This window comes from Ovis canadensis, chromosome X (assembly GCF_042477335.2).
Source record: "Ovis canadensis isolate MfBH-ARS-UI-01 breed Bighorn chromosome X, ARS-UI_OviCan_v2, whole genome shotgun sequence".
In the NCBI taxonomy this organism is placed as follows: Eukaryota; Metazoa; Chordata; class Mammalia; order Artiodactyla; family Bovidae; genus Ovis; species Ovis canadensis.
In genome coordinates this window covers 16596110-16613567 of record NC_091727.1, presented here as the reverse complement: position 1 = coordinate 16613567, position 17458 = coordinate 16596110, and the positions used below count along the sequence as shown (strand labels likewise).

Here is a 17458-nt window from a genome sequence, read left to right as displayed (position 1 = left end):
ATGCTGTTTCTCATTCCAGGTTCTAGTTAAAGAGCTGTGTCCAATGTGTAAAAGTTCACTGAGCTGCAAACTTATAACTTGGGCATGTTGCTTTATAAGTAGCTCTTAAAAGTGTTACAAATATACGTATATCATTTTTATATGTGGGGAGAGACAGAGAATGAATGAATGAATATGAATGCATTCTTTTGGTTCCAGGTAGCAACATTTCTCTAGAAACTATAATTCTGTTAACAAGTTTTTATTTCCATTTGCTTATTTGAGGAAAGCTCTTACACTGCTCTGGTCCCACACAGAAGCTCTTTATGTCTCTCAGGAAAAAAAAAAAAGACTGTACAGTTTAAAGTCTCTTTTATTTCATGAAATGATGCCAAATACTTTGGAGTACTTTTGTCATCTGTTCATTTTCAGGAAAACCAGACCTTTTTTCTCCCTGTGCCTACCTCTATGTCAGTTAGGGTCAGTTAACTGCTATAACAAATGTCCCCTAAATCTCACAAGAAGAGTTTACTTCTCCTTCATGTGAAAGCCGATCAGGTGGTGGCAGACAGCCTTCTATGCGGTGACTCTGGGACCCGGGGCTCCTTCTGTCTGATGGCTCTACCATCCCTGAGGGCCTTGGAGTCTTCTGCTAAATCCTCTGCATGCAGCCAGCACAGTGGGGAAGAAATAAACTTCAGAGGGCCGTGCAGGAGCTTTTACAAGCCCATCCCAGAGTAGAGTAATTACCCCTTCCACCTTCCACTGGACACAACTCAGTCACATGGTCCCATCTAACTGCAAGATGAGCTGGGAAATACAGTAGAGCCGTGTTGCCCGGGGGAAAGGGAAAGAGCTGGTGAGCACCCTAGGTATTCTCTGTCACAGTCTGCTCAGGTCAGTCCTCTTCTTTCTTTTGCTAGATGTTCCACGCCTGGTGTCTGACTGCAGGGAGCAGAACACAAAGCCCCGGGCAAGTCATTACAGGACACGATACAGACTGGCCCAGAGAATGAGGGCCTGGGTGTCCACACTCAGCACCACTTCCACAACGGCACACGTCCTCAGCCAGGCCATCAGTGGAAGTCCACTCTCATTTTCACCATGCATCCAGCTGGCTGGAATATTTATGCTGGTAGAGGAGCCATAGAGGCTGACTTCTACCCACTGTTCCATCTATTTCCTTTACCCAAGCCCCCTGATAATGATAAAACAACAACAAAAACAGTAGCACTGATGGCACCCAGGTATTCATTAGCCTTACTATGTATTCTGTGTATATGGCACATGCTGCTGGAACTGTCCACGGACTGATGTACTCAATCTTGACTCAAGAAGACTGTTGTGAAGATTCTCTGTGGTTAGTCCTAAAAGTATTCCCATATCACAGATGAGGAAACTAAGACCAAAAAGACTACAAATTTGCCCAAAGCCGCACAGCTGGCAAGTGTCAGAACTGAGAGAACCAGAGGAAAACATGCCCTTTTATGAGAAAGGCAACTGCGGTCAGGAATGCAGCCTGTGATCAGGACAAAGATCCCAACCCTCCGGGTATAAATCCTGAACTCAAGCTTCCTCAAGAGGGACTGACCCAAGCAAGGTGAACAGGCCACAGAAGCAGAGCAGTTTAGAAAGAAAACCAAGTCCATCCTGAGAAGTCAAGGAGGGTTTAGGTTTTGGTGTTATTGTGTTTTATTTTTTAATTTTCCTTCTCACTCAATGTGCTAAGTCGCTTCAGTCATGTATGACTCTGCGACCCCATGGACTATAGCCCCCCAGGCTCCTATGTCCAGGCATGCCTGGTTCTCCATGCATGAATACTAGAGTGGGCTGCTATTTCCTTCTCACTCAATAGCTGTTTAAAAACTCAGAACTGACAAATCCATCAAGAAAACCCAAAAGGGCTTCAAAAATTTACCCTGACCAGCCAACACTCTTTTATAGCCTACACCATTCACTGTCTTTACTCAAATGTGTTTGGAAGTGAGTCTCATTTCTCACTATCACCTCTCACCCTATCATGAGGCTTTGATTTGCTGGGTTTAGGCTATGGGGAAAGGGTTAAAATAAAGCCACACAAGCAGCAACCTTATGCAACATATGTTCCTTCGTGCAATTGGATTAGTTTTAATTAGTGAAGGCTCAAACTTTGCCAGATGAGCCCTAGTGGCATCTGATACCTGAGAAGGGTTCCCAAATCTCTTCTCTCACACTGAAGGCATTTAACCCAAGTGAAACTCTCCATAAACTTTCCATGACATCCTTCCCGGTGTCTTTCCTCAGTTTGCCCACTCTCCCCCAACACTGCCCCAAACTTTGAAGCATCCTTCTCTCCTGCTTACAAGGCAGAAAGCCCTATGGCTGTCACATGGAGAAGGATTTCTGTGGTATTTATTCATGCTGCACTCCCCACACCACACACAAAATTCATCTCCAGAATCAAAGTCTTGAGAAACATGCGCCATCTTGCAAATGGAAGAACCTCAGGGGTGAGGAGGGGGCTAGCTGAGGCAGCTGAACTCTGATGTGAAATTCAAATGGAAAACACAGCTATACTCGCATTATTAAAATACAGATCCAGGCTAAAGGAATGGAGTCCAGATGCACACTGGAGAGAAACATAAATATTGATATTATATTCTAATGAGCATTATGTCTCACTGGCTGTCATCCTTCCCCCTAGCTCCTAGTTCTTTCCTCCCTCAGATGTCTAGTAGTGAAAATCAAGAGTAGCTGAACTCCAGAGTACAGCTCCTTTTCCCACACATCTAAATGCACTTCGATGTAATAATAATAAATCATCTTTTAAACAACTTTCTTCATCCTCCAGCCAGGCTTCAAGCATCAGCTGAAAACAGTTGCAAATCGGCATTCTCTGCTACTTAAAAATTTGCCTAAAAGTAACAAGTTCTTTTTTCCCATCTCTTTTTAAATGCTACTTTAGCTCTATCTTAGAAAATTCCTACTTCTAAGTTACCCCTGGGGCCTCTGAGGCCAGATTCTTAGCCTTGTGTCAAATGGAACTCTCCCTAACGCCTGCCACCAAGACATCGTAAAGAGCCAGCACCCTCAGAAAGAAGTGAGGAAACTCCACTATTTTCAATCTGTGTTAGAAATCTTTTTTTGGTGTTCAATCTTGTTTCTTAATTGGGGTACAACTGCCATACATTATATTAGTTTTAGGTATACAACATAATGGTTCATTATTTGCACATATTGTGAAGTGATTGCTCCGGTAAACCTAGCTAACATCCACCACACCTTACATAATTACATTTTTTTTTTCTAGTGATGAGAACTCTTAAGATTTACTGTCTTAGCAACTTTCAGATATACATCACTATTGATCATAGTCGTCATGCTCTGCATGGCATCCCTGGCACTTACTTAGCTCAGAACTGGAAGTTTGCTCCTTTGCAAATCCTATACGTGGAATCCCCAGTTCTTAGTAGGATCCTACCGGATACTCCACAAGTTTCTGTGGAATCATTATCTTCCATGGATGTATTCACACAACAGCCCTGGCAGGGGCTGGGGTAAGGGCACCAGAGTTAGCATGCTGCTTTCTTACCTTAAAGGAGTACTTACTTTATCTGAAGTGAGGGAACAGTTTCTATCTTAACCAGAGTATGGGTTACACAGTGGGTCCATTTATGAAAACTCATCAAACTACACATATGAGGGCTGAACATTTCACTGGATGGAAACTGTACACTGACTTTTTAAAAAAAGACTATCCATTAGGATACCTTTTCCATTTTCCCAAGACAGCAAAATAAGATTAATCAAGACCCAGAAGTGCCTCCTTCTCAACATTCAGAAATGGCTTTGCAAAACACATTAGACATGTGAGATTCTGCTTTTGCTCCTCCTAAAAGGAGCAAGGCATACTGTAGCCTGGTTTCTTTTGGAGCAAGTCTGGCAGAGTAAGAAGGGAGGGGTCTTTCCTCTCATTTTCAGTTTTAGGCCCATCTGTATAAGCTGAGTTGCCTAGCCCTGAACATGAAACAAAAGATGCCAACAGCTCTAAGTTGGATCCAGGTGCTTCTCGTGACTTCCACCAAACCACTACTGCTTCTCACCAGGATGGCCTCCAACTTGGACTGTCTGTTTCTACCTCTGCCTCTCTCAACAGTCTCTTCATGGCCCAGTAGCCAAAGTGACGCTTTTAAACTCTAAGTCAATCATGTTACCACTAGGCTCAAAACCCTCCAGCGAGTCCCCATTTCACTCAGCGCAAAAGGCAAAGTCCTCACTCACAACGGCCTACTTGACGATGCCGAGCCGCCTTCCAGCCCCCCTCCCTGGCCTCCTCTCCTGCCACTCTCCTCCTTGCTCGCTCGACCACACGGGCTGTCCCTCCATCACACAAGGCATGCTCTCACCTCAGCGCCATGGCAGGAGCGCTGGTTTCCTCTGCTGAAACGCATCCTCTCCGCTTGCGAATTCATTCATTCCCTCACATGTCCCCAGTGACACATGTCCTTCACTTAAATGTTGTTTCCTTAATGAGGCTCACCTGACCACCCCATCAAAAATGGCAACCTCATTCCAATCCTACGGATGGCCCTCATCCTGCACTAGTAGCTTTTCTGCCCATGCCACTGATCACCTACTAACATGCTTTGTAATCTCCTTAAAAGTGTCAGGTTTGTTGTTTATGGATTGTCTCTCTCCTCTGTAAACACCTTGTAACTTCTTGTTCACTGATGAAACCGAAGGGCCTAAAAGGGTGTCTGGCCGATAATAAATGAGTGAATCCAGATAAGGTCACTGGTCAATTTTTTTTTATTCCGATACTTCTCTGCATGACAAAAAGAAGCCACAAAGGACACAGAAATCTTAAGAGCCATCTGAACGCGAAGAGGGATAGAGCATTGCTTGGTCAGCTGTCTCCTTCTCCCTGAGCCAGCAATTCAAAGATTCAGGCACACGTTTAAACTTACTTGGAAAAAATGAACACTGGCCTCCCACTCTGCATGATCCAATTATAGTTGCAATAAAATAACAGCCAATAATTAGCAGGGGCTCACAGGGACAGCTCTAAGTGCCTGAACATCTGACTCCTCAGTCCTGTCAACAACTGGATGCAGCAGGCACTGGGTTTATCTCCATCCCATGACAGATGAAGAATGAGAACCCAGGATTTGAACCACGTGATCAGACTTCAGCATCCATTTTCTTAACATGTTCGCTTCCTCTCAACAATGAGATAAACCAGATACCTGACAACCTTGCTCAAACTAAGCCCAAACACACTCCGAACGTCATGAATTCCAAACCTTTCTTGAAGGTACAGAGCACAGGGACATAAGGTTCTCACCAGGTATCCTCCAAGAAAGGCAGGGAAAAGCACTTGAATTCTCTGCTTTTGACAAACCAGGCACTTGGGAGGCAGAGAGATGGACTCTAGGACCCAGAGATTCCCCTTGCTGTCCAACTTTATAGTCATTCGATGGCTACAACACCAAAGCAGATTCCCCCAAATAAACTCTTTATGCATTCTACACAAAAACATTTAAATAGCCCCTCTGATGGCTGTAAGTGAGTCCAGTTTGAGCCAGACTAACCTCATTTCCCTTTTGAGTAGGGTTATTAGACTGGGAGATCAAAGGAATGCTACAGACATATGGTATCTTGATTTCAGCAAACCATTTGACAATCACTCATGATGATAGATCTTGTGGGCAACGTGGAGAAATGTGGTTTGAATGGGAAGGTGGGGGGAGCATTCAGGGCTGCTGCAACAATGGTACCCAAGGAACAGTGATTAACAGACATCAACTTGGAGGGATGCTGTTAGTACTGCCTGCCAGTGGGCTCTGGCCTTGAGTCCATCTGAACATTAATTTTATCAAAGATGTGGGTGATGGGCTAGAATCATGTTTATGATGTCTGCAGAGAGCAGACTGCTGTGGGCAGTAGCTGACACATTGAATCAAGATTTTAAACCATCACCACTGATTGGAAATGAAAGAGCAAAGCAAGCAAGATTCAATTTAACAGAGACAATGGGGGAGTCTTGTGAAATTTAAGTTGAAAAATACCAACTACACAAATGGAACAGAGGAAGCTACGGGGAAAAGAACTGTCACCATAAAGGATAGGGGTTTGTTGGGCCATAAGAGCAATCATGCACCAGCAGTGTCCTGCAAATGGTTACAGCAACAAGGGCCACCCTAGTCCTAGGGGGATATCAGACAGAGAAAGGAGCAGGTACACGCCTGCTCTCCACCTGTGGCAGGGGACAACCAGAGTGGAGGGGGCAGGAAACTTGGCATCAAGAGTCCTGGTTGAAGGAACTAAAGTTGTTTCACCCGGGATGAAGAAAATTTAGAAGTGACAGTAATAGTCACCTCTAGACACTTAATGATGTCCTGGAAAAGAGATGATAAGCAGATTCCATATGGCTCCAGACAACAGATCAGGACTAAAAGGCAGGCACTGCCAAAAGACAGATTTAGTCTCAGTGTAGGTAATGACTGGTTTAGAGTGGTAAGTCTCCAGTAACAAAGTTGGGATGTGGGTGGCCTTTCCTAGGAATCTTGGAGGGCACAGAAAGTCAATGGGCTTCCACTTGGGACATCTTTAAAAAGAGACTCACCTTGGGTAGGCAGTTGGATGTGATGGATGCTAAGGTCTTTCCCAACTCTCAGATCCCAAGACTCTCCAACTCTCATTAACTTCATTTTATTCTTGGTTAACTTTGAGAGTCCCTTGGACAGCAAGGAGATCAAACCAGTCAATTCTAAAGGAAATCAACCCTGAATATTCATTGGAATGCTGAAGCTGATGCTCCAATACTTTGGCCAGCTGATGCAAAGAGCCAACTCATCAGAAAAGTCCCTGATGCTTGGAAAGATTGAGAGCAGGAGGAGAAGGGGACGATACAGGATGAGATGGTTGGATGGCATCACTGACTCGATGGACATGAATTTGAGCAAGCTCCAGGAGTTGGTGATGGACAGGGAAGGCTGGTGTGCTGCAGTCCATGGGGTTGCAAAGAGTCGGACACAACTGAGTAACTGAATGACCACAGCTTTGAAGGACTTAGACGTTTCAGAATTAAGTGATTTTTCATCATATGGATGATCAGGTCTTCAGAGTTCTATTTCAGTACACTCAAACCTTCTCATGTTCTCACGCCTATGTTAGTCATTTACAAAGATGAGCTAGACAGGGTCTCTGCCCTTTGTGGGCTTACAGTTTGCTTAGGAGGGTTCACCGAAACCTTATTCCAAAAAACTGAGACCTTGGAATGGGAGCCTTACATTCAGAAACCATTCTCACCTCATTATCTTCTCTTTTCATTTGCCATCAAGATGTGATTCATGAGGAACTCTTGATGCAAAAAGAACTTTCAGGAAGTTTTGTGACTGAGGGTTTGTTCTGGGGATACTCTTCCCCATGATTGTTTTTAACAGAGTGTCTCACAAACTTGTGGTTCACGGTTTTTATTAGAGTAAAAAGAAATTCAACTGAACTATCGAAACAAATTCCAACTACATTTAAAATTGTCTTTGTTCTAAAATTTCAAAATATTGGGAATTCCCTGGTGGTCCAGTGGTTAGGACTCAGCACTTCCACTGCCATGGGCCTGGGTTCAATCCCTGGTCAGAAAACTAAGATCCTGAAACCCACAAGAGTGGCAAAAAAAAATTCAAAATTAGTGGATCTTTAAGATGTTTGGGCTAACATGGGACAACAGGAAAGATGTCATGTATAATTGGAACTTAAAAGTGATGACGACTATAGACAAGAAGCCCTGAGACTGAAGATGTGTATGAGTGCTTCTGTGGAATTTATACTTTCCTGATGGCATTGTATGGAAAACACTTCCACAAACACAAAGAGAGAAATCTTTACTGTTACCGTCTTAGAAATATCAGCCCAACAGAATTGCAATTATTTCGTAGGTAAAATAGTTTGGTAGTTTTGATTTAAAAGCCCAATCCAGTAAAAGTCTAAAAAGAAATGTGTTGCTGTCACTGGTTATGAGGAAGTTATACCCATGGATTATTAACTTTTAAAAGATTGCTTTCTTCTCAGTTGCTCCACGAGAGGTTTTAAAGCAGGTTTCAGTAGAGCTGTTCAGATTCCATAATGTCTCAGAAAAACTTGCTGAGTAGAGCCAGGAGGAAAAGACACCTAATCACATCGACGAAAACATCGCTCCCACCCCCCGCCACGAAAAAAAAAAAAAAAAAAACATTAACCAGACTGTAAAGGGGTTTTGTGAGCGGTAGAATGAACTGAATGGGGAGGAAAGGGACCATCCTTCCAAAAGCACGCTGAACCCGTGATGAGCATTGCCATACCAAACCCAAACGAACGATTCACCCCAAGTGTTACTTCTTAGACTACTTCTGGCTTTAGCAGTTTGGGGCTCAGCTGTGGCTGAGATTACGCATTCCAAATAGGGAGCATGGATCTCTTGGGGCCATCACTGGCCCAATTCCACAGGAAGACAAATGGTACTCTCAAAGGCTGGCTGACAGAGCACTGAGGAAATTACAGAGTATGTCTTCATCATTGTAGGCCTGAGTTTGCTTTGTGCCCCTTCTCACCTTCGAAGCACTGAAGACCTCCTCCCACCCCAATAAGAGGTTCAAACTGTGAGCCCACTTAAGGGCGGTAAGTTATATCCAGACCCACCACCGAGCGTCTGGAAGGGTGTGCCCATGTGTTAAATGTAATAGTCCTCAGGAAAGTTTAGGGAAAAAGAAAGAGAAGCATGACCTCTACCATGCTCTCGGTCCCAGGTCTTCACCTTCACAGTTCAAAGATTAAACAGACTGTTCTGGCATGGGCTCTCCCAGACCTTATGAGCGCAAGTGCAAGCTCAAGGGCAAGAAGGTTTTATGGGAGTTGACCCCAGGGAGCACCCATAGGTAAGAGATGGGGAAAAGAAGGCAGAGAATACACAGTGTGTCTGGAGACAGGTCACCACGGTGAGCAACTACGGCTCAGTCCTCTGGAACTCTGAAGGATAGTACAGAACATGCCTTGCAGCTCTCTCATCCATGGGGCAAGGAAGCAGGTCCATGGTCCCCCAGTGTCATGTCCATAACTGGTTAGTACTGCTTCAGGGGCATTAACTCACTGGCACTTCTGGATTGCCCTCTGTGCAGGGCCTAGCATGGTCCATCAGGCAGAGAGAAAAAACAGAAAAAAAAGAAGCCCTAGGCACACTCACTGGAGTTAGCAGTAAGCAGCCTTCAGAATGAGAGGTGAGGGCTGAAGGAATCTAGCAGAGCACCCACACAGTCTGATGTCCAGAAGGAGAAAAGCTAAGATAAAGGTTAGCACACAGTTCTAGAAAATTCGCAGGTGGAAGGCAGCAGGCAAGGGATCAGGTTTTACTGTACTGAGAAGATGACAACTCCACAGATTAGCAAAGAAAGCACAGAAATGAGCCAGTGAAATGTTCCAAAGAGAAGAGCAGTATGCACATTGGCTTGAAGAACAAGAAAGCCTGGTGACTTAGGGAACAGCCAGTAGAGCTCAGTGTGACTGGACTGGGGTGGAAGGTGGGGAAGGCAGGGAGGGACATGACAAGTGGACAGAAGCATATTGATTTAAACATTGGAACTGCTCTAGATTTGTGCAGCCACTCATGGGAGAAAAGTCTGATGTCTGCAAATATAATTTGTGCACTCAGACCTGGACCCTAATTCTAGGCTCCAGCACTTTCCAGCTGTTACTACCCAGAGTAAGTTTTTAACTCTCAGTAAAGTAGGAAAATAACAGGACAATAACTCTCATAGAGTCATTGTGAAGATTCAATACGATGATTCATACAATGATCTTAGCACAGGGCTTGACATAGAGCAGAACTCAATGAAAGTTAACTAAAAAAATAAAATCAATCTACTCGTTAGATAACAAACATGTCACTGCAGTAAAATGGGTAAATGATGGTCTTTTCAGTATGTGGCAATGGATTAATTGTGCATCCACAGGGAAAAATGCATCTTGCCCCTTCTTCCCACCATGTGTAAATATCAATTCCATGTGAATCATGGATCTAAATGACAAAGTCCAAACAAAAAACTTCTAGAACGTGGAAGAATATCTTCATGACCCTGGGGTTAGTGAAGAATTTAAAAACAAATAAAACCAAGCAAAAAGAACACTAACCATAAAGAAAAGGATCCATAAAGTGGATTACATACAAACAAGAACTTCTGTTCACCAAGAGGCAACACTACGAGAGTGAGAAGGCACATGACAGAGGGAGGGTAACTGCACTATCTACAGCCCACAAAGACCGTATACCCACAACGCACAGCAACTCCTACAAGAGAAGGAAAAACACACAAAGAACCTTATGGAAAAATGAAGAACAAATGAGGGAAGGAGAATATTCAAGTGGTCAAAAATACATATGAAAAGGTCCTCAATCTCATAAGCTGTCAGTGAAGTGCAAATTAAAACCACAATGAGATTTTTATTAGCTACCCACAGAGTAGCTACAATTAAAAAGACTATACCAGTGTTGGTAAGGACATGGAGCAACTGGAACTTGCATATACTTCTGGGAGTATAAATTGGTACCACCAGTTTAGAAAACTGTTAGGCAGTAGCTACTAAAGCCAAATGTATATATCCCCTTTGGTCTAGCAATTCCACTTTTAGACATATTCCAAACAATTGTGTACATATATGTGTGTGTATGTGTGTGTGTGTGTGTGTATAATATTCCAAACATAGGCCCACCAGAAAGCATACAGAAAAACATCTGTGGTGACAGCCTTACCCTGGAAATAACCCAAATATTCATCATTAGAACAGACCAGCAAATGGTGGTATATTCACACAATGGAATTTTATTCAGCAATGAGAAGGAACAATCTACTGTATATACAACAACATTGAAGACTCTTACAAATATAATATTGGGTGAGGAACACTAGACACTTAAAGGTATATACTATGTCACTCCACTTACACAAAGTTCAAAAACAGGAAAACCTAATTGATGGAAGAAGTCTGCCCTTGGGGAAGAGGGTAGTGACTGATAAAATGGGCCTTGGGAGGGTGGTTCAAGATACAGTTTCTTCTTGATCTTGGTGATGGTTATATGAGATGCTCACTTTGTGAAAGTTAACCAAGCTATACATTTATGGTCTGTGCCCTTTTCTGTCGATTTCCCCGATGGCTCAGCGGTAAAGAATTTGCTTGCAAAGCAGGAGCCACAGGAGATGAGGGTTCGATCCCTGGGTCGAGAGGATCCTCTGGGGGGCAGCATGGCAACACACTCCAGTATTCTTCCCTGGAGAATCCCATGGACAGAGAAGCCTGGTGGGCTACAGTCCACAGGGTCGCAGAGTTGGACACAACTGAGTGATTTAGTATGAATTTTCAGTTTCAATATAAAAAGTACTTTAAGACTCAGAAACTAAATATAATCAACAGCAACCCAAAAGCCAATGTCATTCAAATGTCTCAGGATGAACAGTTTGGGGTTGAGGCCCATGAAATAATTCCAAAATCTCCAGTTTTAGTGACAGAAAAGCTGGACTCAGTCCATGTTTATGACCGTAAGTCTCAGAAGGCTCTCCATACAGCTAGGGAACCCCTCCATACTTCTTTCCTGCATGCACCTTCCCTTCCTGAGACAGCACTAATGCCTTGTCCTCTCTCCTCACATTACCAACACCCTCTCAACTGATGATCTCTCCAAGAAAGTCAAAGAGATGGAACTGGGTAATAACACCCCATCCCACTGCTACCAGTTCACCAGTCCACCTGTCCCTCTGCCCGTATCTGTCATCTTCCCTCCAGTTCCTATGGGCGACGGTGCTCTGATCCCTTTCCCTCTCAGTCACTCAAGGACTTCCATGATTATCCAGTTCCTTCTCCAGCATCATCAATTCTTCCCTCTCCATGGAATCTAAACACGCCTTTTGTGAAAATCTCCCTGGGCTCTGCATTGCCCTCCAGCCACGGCTCCATTCCTCCCCTATCTTCAGAGCAACACTCCTTACAAGAGCTGTCTGTGCTTGTTCTCTCCTCTTTCACTTCTGTTCTCTTCATCCCCTCTTATGTGGCTTTCCTCTCTACCCCTCCATTGAAATGGCACTTAGCAAGGCCACTCATTGCTAACAAGGTACCAGACTCAATGGTCTTACATCAGCACTTGTCTTCCTCTCAGAAGCATTTGACCAAAACAACTCCCCTTCCATTCCTGAGACACCTCCTCCTGGCTTCCATCATACCACTCTCCTGATTTTCCTTCTAGCTTGCTCACTGCTCTTTCTTCTCTACTAAACTTTCGAAGTTGGACTGCCCTAGTCTTGGCCCCCTTTTCTTTACTCTCTACCTGGTCCTGAGCTCCAGGGTTTCACATATCATCTCTGCCCTTACATCTTGCATCTGCATCTCCAGCCTGGACCTCTCTCTTGAGTTCTGAATTCACACATCTAATTGTCTTAGACACAAGCATCTCACGTTAACATAGCACAAACAGAAAAGTATCAGTTCCATTTCCCCCACCCCAACCATAAAAGATCTACTCTTCCATAAACCTTACCCATTTTTGGAAATGGACCTTCTATAAGCTATTTAAGGAAAAAAACCCACTAGGAGTCATCCATAATAATAATAATTATTTTCTGCTCTTATACCCTGTAACCAATCCAACTGGTAATCCATTGGTCAATTCTATTTGCAAAATGAATTTACAATCTGAGCCTTCCTCAGTGTCTACTCAGTCCCAACCATGGTCACCACTTGCACCGTCTAACTGGTCTACCAGCCTCCAGAATTGCCTCCAGAGTGACTTTGCTGAAGTGTGTGTCAGATGATGTCACCCCTGCAAAAACCACCTCAGCTTGTCTCAGGGCAATAGGATGAAGCAGCATGGAGAATGGGGTATGGAGGCACCCAGACACATTCAAGGGGGGAGAAAAGGGAAGTCTGATCACTTTTAGGCTTCCTCTCCCTGTGAAACTCCCTTAGGCTTTGAGCAACGCTAAAGGGAGGTGCATAACATAGCAAAGGCCACTGGTTCTCCACCCACAAACAGCCCCTTTCCCCTTCCCAGGTGACCCCTGCAGACATTCCCAAACACGACACAGACATTTTATTTTAGATATTTATTTACTTGGCTACACAAAGTCTAACTTACGGCATGCAGGATCTTCACATCTAAAAGGTCCTGCATGCCACACCACAGACTTTTGACACCTCTCTGCATGGCCCAGGAGCCTACTGAGCCCACACCTGGGGTGGGTCTCAGGAGCCAGGGAGTTCAGGCTCCAAGTGTTCTCTATCAGTGAGTGCTGGAAGTTGATAGAGAAATACTCCAGCTTCCTCATTCTTCAGCAGAACACTTTCAGGGGTGTGCTGGATTGAATCCCAGTTGCCCACTCCCCCACTCCTTCCCCGTGCTTCATGGGATCCCCTCTCAAAGAAACTCCTTGCAAGGAAATCCGTTTCTCCACCTCTGCACACCGAGAAATCCAAATTAAGACACAATACTATGCTTTTCCTCCCAAAGGTAATGCCTTTATGACATCAAACAGGAACAATGTCATCTTAAATGTATGTGGACAAGAGAAGGGAGGGGTATGGGTACAAAGCATGGAGATCATGTTTTAGAAAAATATAAAAATAATAGGAGATTTTAAGTCTGTCCCTTTTATTATATGAGCCCCATCTTTATTTATTCATGTATAAATACTCATAAACAGTATGAAAGAAAGTGAAAAGTGAAAGTAGGCAGTCATGTCCGACTCTTTGCGACCCCATGGACTGTAGCCCACCTGGCTCCTCTGTTCATGGGATTCTCCAGGCAAGAATACTGGAGTGGGTTGCCATGCCCTTCTCCAGGGGATCTTCCCAACCCAGGGACTGAACCCGGGTCTCCCGCATTGTGGGCAAATTCTTTACCATCCAGGCCACCAGGGAACCGCCTAAACAGAGTATATGTTCATCATATGTTCATCACTTGTAAGCACACACCAAAAAATCCCATTTTTTTTAATTAACCATTAGTCTGTACACCAAACAGTGTAAAGGATTGTATTAAATTCTGAGTACATAACTACCCCCGCTCTGCCTCTAAAGAAAAAAGGGAGAAAACTCATTCTCTCCAGTGTTGAGTTTCACTTATGAGAAATCTCATTTAAGGGGCAGTGTGCATCACACACACACACACACACACACACACACACACACACACACACACACACGGGAATGTATGCACCACTCAACAGTCTGCAAAACTTCCCTCCACTCCTTTTGAAGTAAAATCACCACTCCCCCGACCGCACTCCCTAGATATCAGCGCTGTTGAAAGTGAAGGGCCTGTCCCTGCTGTGTGGTTTGGGGTAAAAAAGGAGGTAGGATTAAAGCGCTCATTTCAAGTTCCAAAAGTAAAATACGACTTGGCCCACGGCAGTCCTAATTCTTTCCAGAACTCATCCCCGGAATTGCCCTTTAAACAACCAGTCATTAACCCAACTCCGGGTCTTTTATAGCTGCGAAAACCGATCGCGCACATCATTTATTCATTACGCTTATTATTATTGTTATTGCAGAAAGCAGCGAATTCCCGGGCCGGGGTTCAAAGGGGTTTTACTTTATTTTATTTTGGGGAAGGAGGGCAGTGCTCTAGCGGGAAAGGTTGGTTAGAAGGCTGGGCCAGTTTGCAGGGCAGAGGTGCCCGGAAGTCCCCGGGGAAGAATGCCGAGAGCGCCCCCGCCCCGCGCGCTCAGCGGCCACCGCGCACCGGCGCAGCTGCTGCAGCAACCGGGGAAGCTTCTTATGTAAGTCGGAGGCGCTGACATCACCTTCGCTGTGAGCGTCGCAGCCGCTGAACTAGGCGCCAAAGGACCAGCATGCTAGCCTAGGGCCCCCGCCCACCGTCCGCTCGGTTCTAAATGACTCTGACACCTCCTGATTTGGCCAACAGTGCGCCAGGGGACCCTCCTGAGCGCAAGAATTACATTTATTGGGAGCCCTGGGATGTCGTAAGAGTGAAGTTAACAGGCAGCAAAGGTGCTCAGGGGTCTTGCACACGCGGGTGAAATTGAATGATAGTACACGTTGGGGTGGGGGGTGGGAGGGGGGCGCGGAACACCTCCAAGATTCTTGGAGGGCAGATGGCATAGTCATTCAGTAGGAAGCCTGTTGTGGTCAGGCCAGGAGAGATGCCCAAAGGTCTCCCCGACCTCCCCAGGGTCCGGGACACTTCTCCCTCCACGCCCCTCCCAGGCCACAAGGCTGGAGCAGAGTGCTTCGGAGTTCACTCTGGGAGGCGTGCGGCGCCGCGCTATGGCACACACCAGCACAGGGCACAAGTCCGGAGCTCAGTGCAGCCCCTGAGGTCACAAGAGGGCCCAAACTGCCACGGCGTAGCAGAAGCCCTAAAAAGGCCAGTTCTCGAGCCCCCCCGCCCCAAGCACGCACTTGGATGGGGGTGGGAAGACTACACAAGGGCTCAGGACAGGCTACTGGAAACCACAGAAGTAGCACCAACCCTCTGCCTCCTGGGGAGGGACGGAGAAATCGAGCCCCAGAAGTCAATGACAGACCCCTCTGCCTCCTCTGTCCCCATAAATGCTCCCTCTCAGTCCACCGCTGCCTTTGAGGTCAGAGAACGCCCCCTTTAACTTTCTCCCCTGGCGTCTGCATCCCTCACCCGAACTCCGGGAGGACTGGGGTGAGTCCCAGGGGAGGGGAGGGATGAGGAAGCAAGAGTAAGGTGTAAACTGCAGCAGGCGCGGCGCCACGGGGCTGAGATTGCGGCGACCGCGGAGGGCGCGAGGGTGCGGCGCCAGAGCGAGCGCTAGGCGGGCGGACCGCGCGGGTACTCACGCACTGCCTCCTGCTTGGGGTCCAGCGTGCCGAGCACGCGCTGCACGCCGCCGAGCTTGCCCTGCAGCGCCCAGACGCGACGGTGGGTTAGCTGGATGTCGCTCTCGAGCTCCTGGAAGAGACTGCACGCGTGCCGGGCCACGTCCGAGAGCTGCCGGAGGACGCGGGCCAGCGCCGCGTTGCTGACCGCGCACAGGTCCAGCATGAGCAACACCGCGGTGGCTGCCGCTGAGGACGCCTCGCCAGCCACGGACGCCGCCTCTAGGACCCCTGCCACGCTCTCCTCACCCGCCGCGGGCGCCTCTCCGTGCGGTGGCGGCGCCTGGTCGGTTGGCGCGGGCAGCGGCGGCCCGGGAGGCGCGGGGGGTGCGCGGGGAGGATCCTCTGGCCCCGGCACCACGGCCTCGTCCCGTCGGCCGGGCAGCTGCAGGGGCGGCGGCGGCGGCGGCGGTTCTGCGCTGCCTCCGATCGAGTCCTCTGCCGGGTCAGGCGCCGGGCGTCGCTGCCGGCACAGCCACTGCGGCTCCACGATCCGCTTGGCGAAAGGCATCCCGCGCAGCCGGGCCGCGACTTTCTGGTCTCCTCAAAGCGCCCCTGGCGAGTGGGGAAGCGGACGCGCCCACCTGGGTGGAGAGGCGGCTGGAGTCCGGCGAAGGTGCGTTCGGGCAGTCCAGATACGCAGGGGGCTCCTCGCTCACCTGGCTTCCTCCTCTTCCCCGCCCTCCCGCTAGCAAATCAGTCCAGCCGGCCCGTGCACCGTTCCCTGAGTAGGATGACAAGCACGGGGCGCAGAAATCCCGGGGCGCGCCTAGGCTCTCCTCACTTGCTTCCAACCCGGGTCGGCTGGCTCAGCTCCATCATTCCTGCGCTCGCCGCCGCCGCCGCCGCCGCCCCGGCCGCTACCGCCGCCACCGCCTATATAAATGGGCGTGTGTGTATGTGTGTGTGTGTGTGTATGTGTATGCGCGCGCGAGCACGCGCACGCGCGTGTGTCTGGGTGGGTGGGTGGGTGTGAGTGTGTGCGCGCGCCTCAGTTTGAAAGTACCCCGGCACAGGCCTCTCCCCGCGCGCCCGTCGGCCGCCCCGGGGAGCAATTGCGCCCGGGATCTCTCGCCCTCTCTGGGCGGGGAGGTGGTTTCGGAAAGGCGCTTTGAAAACCCGGAGAGAGGAATCTGCCTCCAGCCCAGGCGCAGGAGGCGGCGCGGGGGCGGCGGGGCGGACGCAGGGCAGGGGAGGGGAGCGGGGAGAGGCCGGGGCGAGGGGGCGCAGCGCCCTGTGCGGCCGCTGGGAGTCACTGGTGGCCTCACCTCTCCAGACTTGTTCTGATGCAAAGATACTTCCTCGCTTAGGTGGGGTTAGGATTGAGACTGTCAGCGTGGTGGGGGCGGGGAGTCCTCAAGTTGGGGTTGGGGGTGTAAGCGCGGAAGAAGAAGGGTGGGGTATTGGGGACGCAGCAGCTTTGACGTGTTGGAGCAAGTTGCTTCGCCAAATTCCAGCTCTGAGCACGTCCTTTGCCTTCCTAGCAGGGAAAACTGGGCTGCCCCTCAGAGTGCATCCTGGTGTGGCCAGACTGGCAAAGGTGCTGGCTTATACCCCTTCCTGGGTATTCGTCTGCTGCTGGGCTGGACCAGGACTCTATAGAACATCATGAATG

The 17458-nt window shown here is 47.7% G+C and overlaps 1 protein-coding gene across 2 annotated transcripts in view; it reads right to left on the bottom strand.

Moving 5' to 3' along the window:
- Positions 1 to 16671, bottom strand: part of NHS (NHS actin remodeling regulator) — a 344297-nt gene extending 327626 nt beyond the window's left edge. For both annotated transcript variants that reach the window (XM_070291381.1, XM_070291383.1), the window contains exon 1: positions 15805 to 16671. In XM_070291381.1, the coding sequence (XP_070147482.1) occupies positions 15805 to 16354 (550 nt within the window). In that variant the 5' untranslated portion in view covers positions 16355 to 16671. The remainder of the gene's footprint in view (positions 1 to 15804) is intronic.
- Between the last annotated feature and the right edge of the window lie 787 nt (positions 16672 to 17458).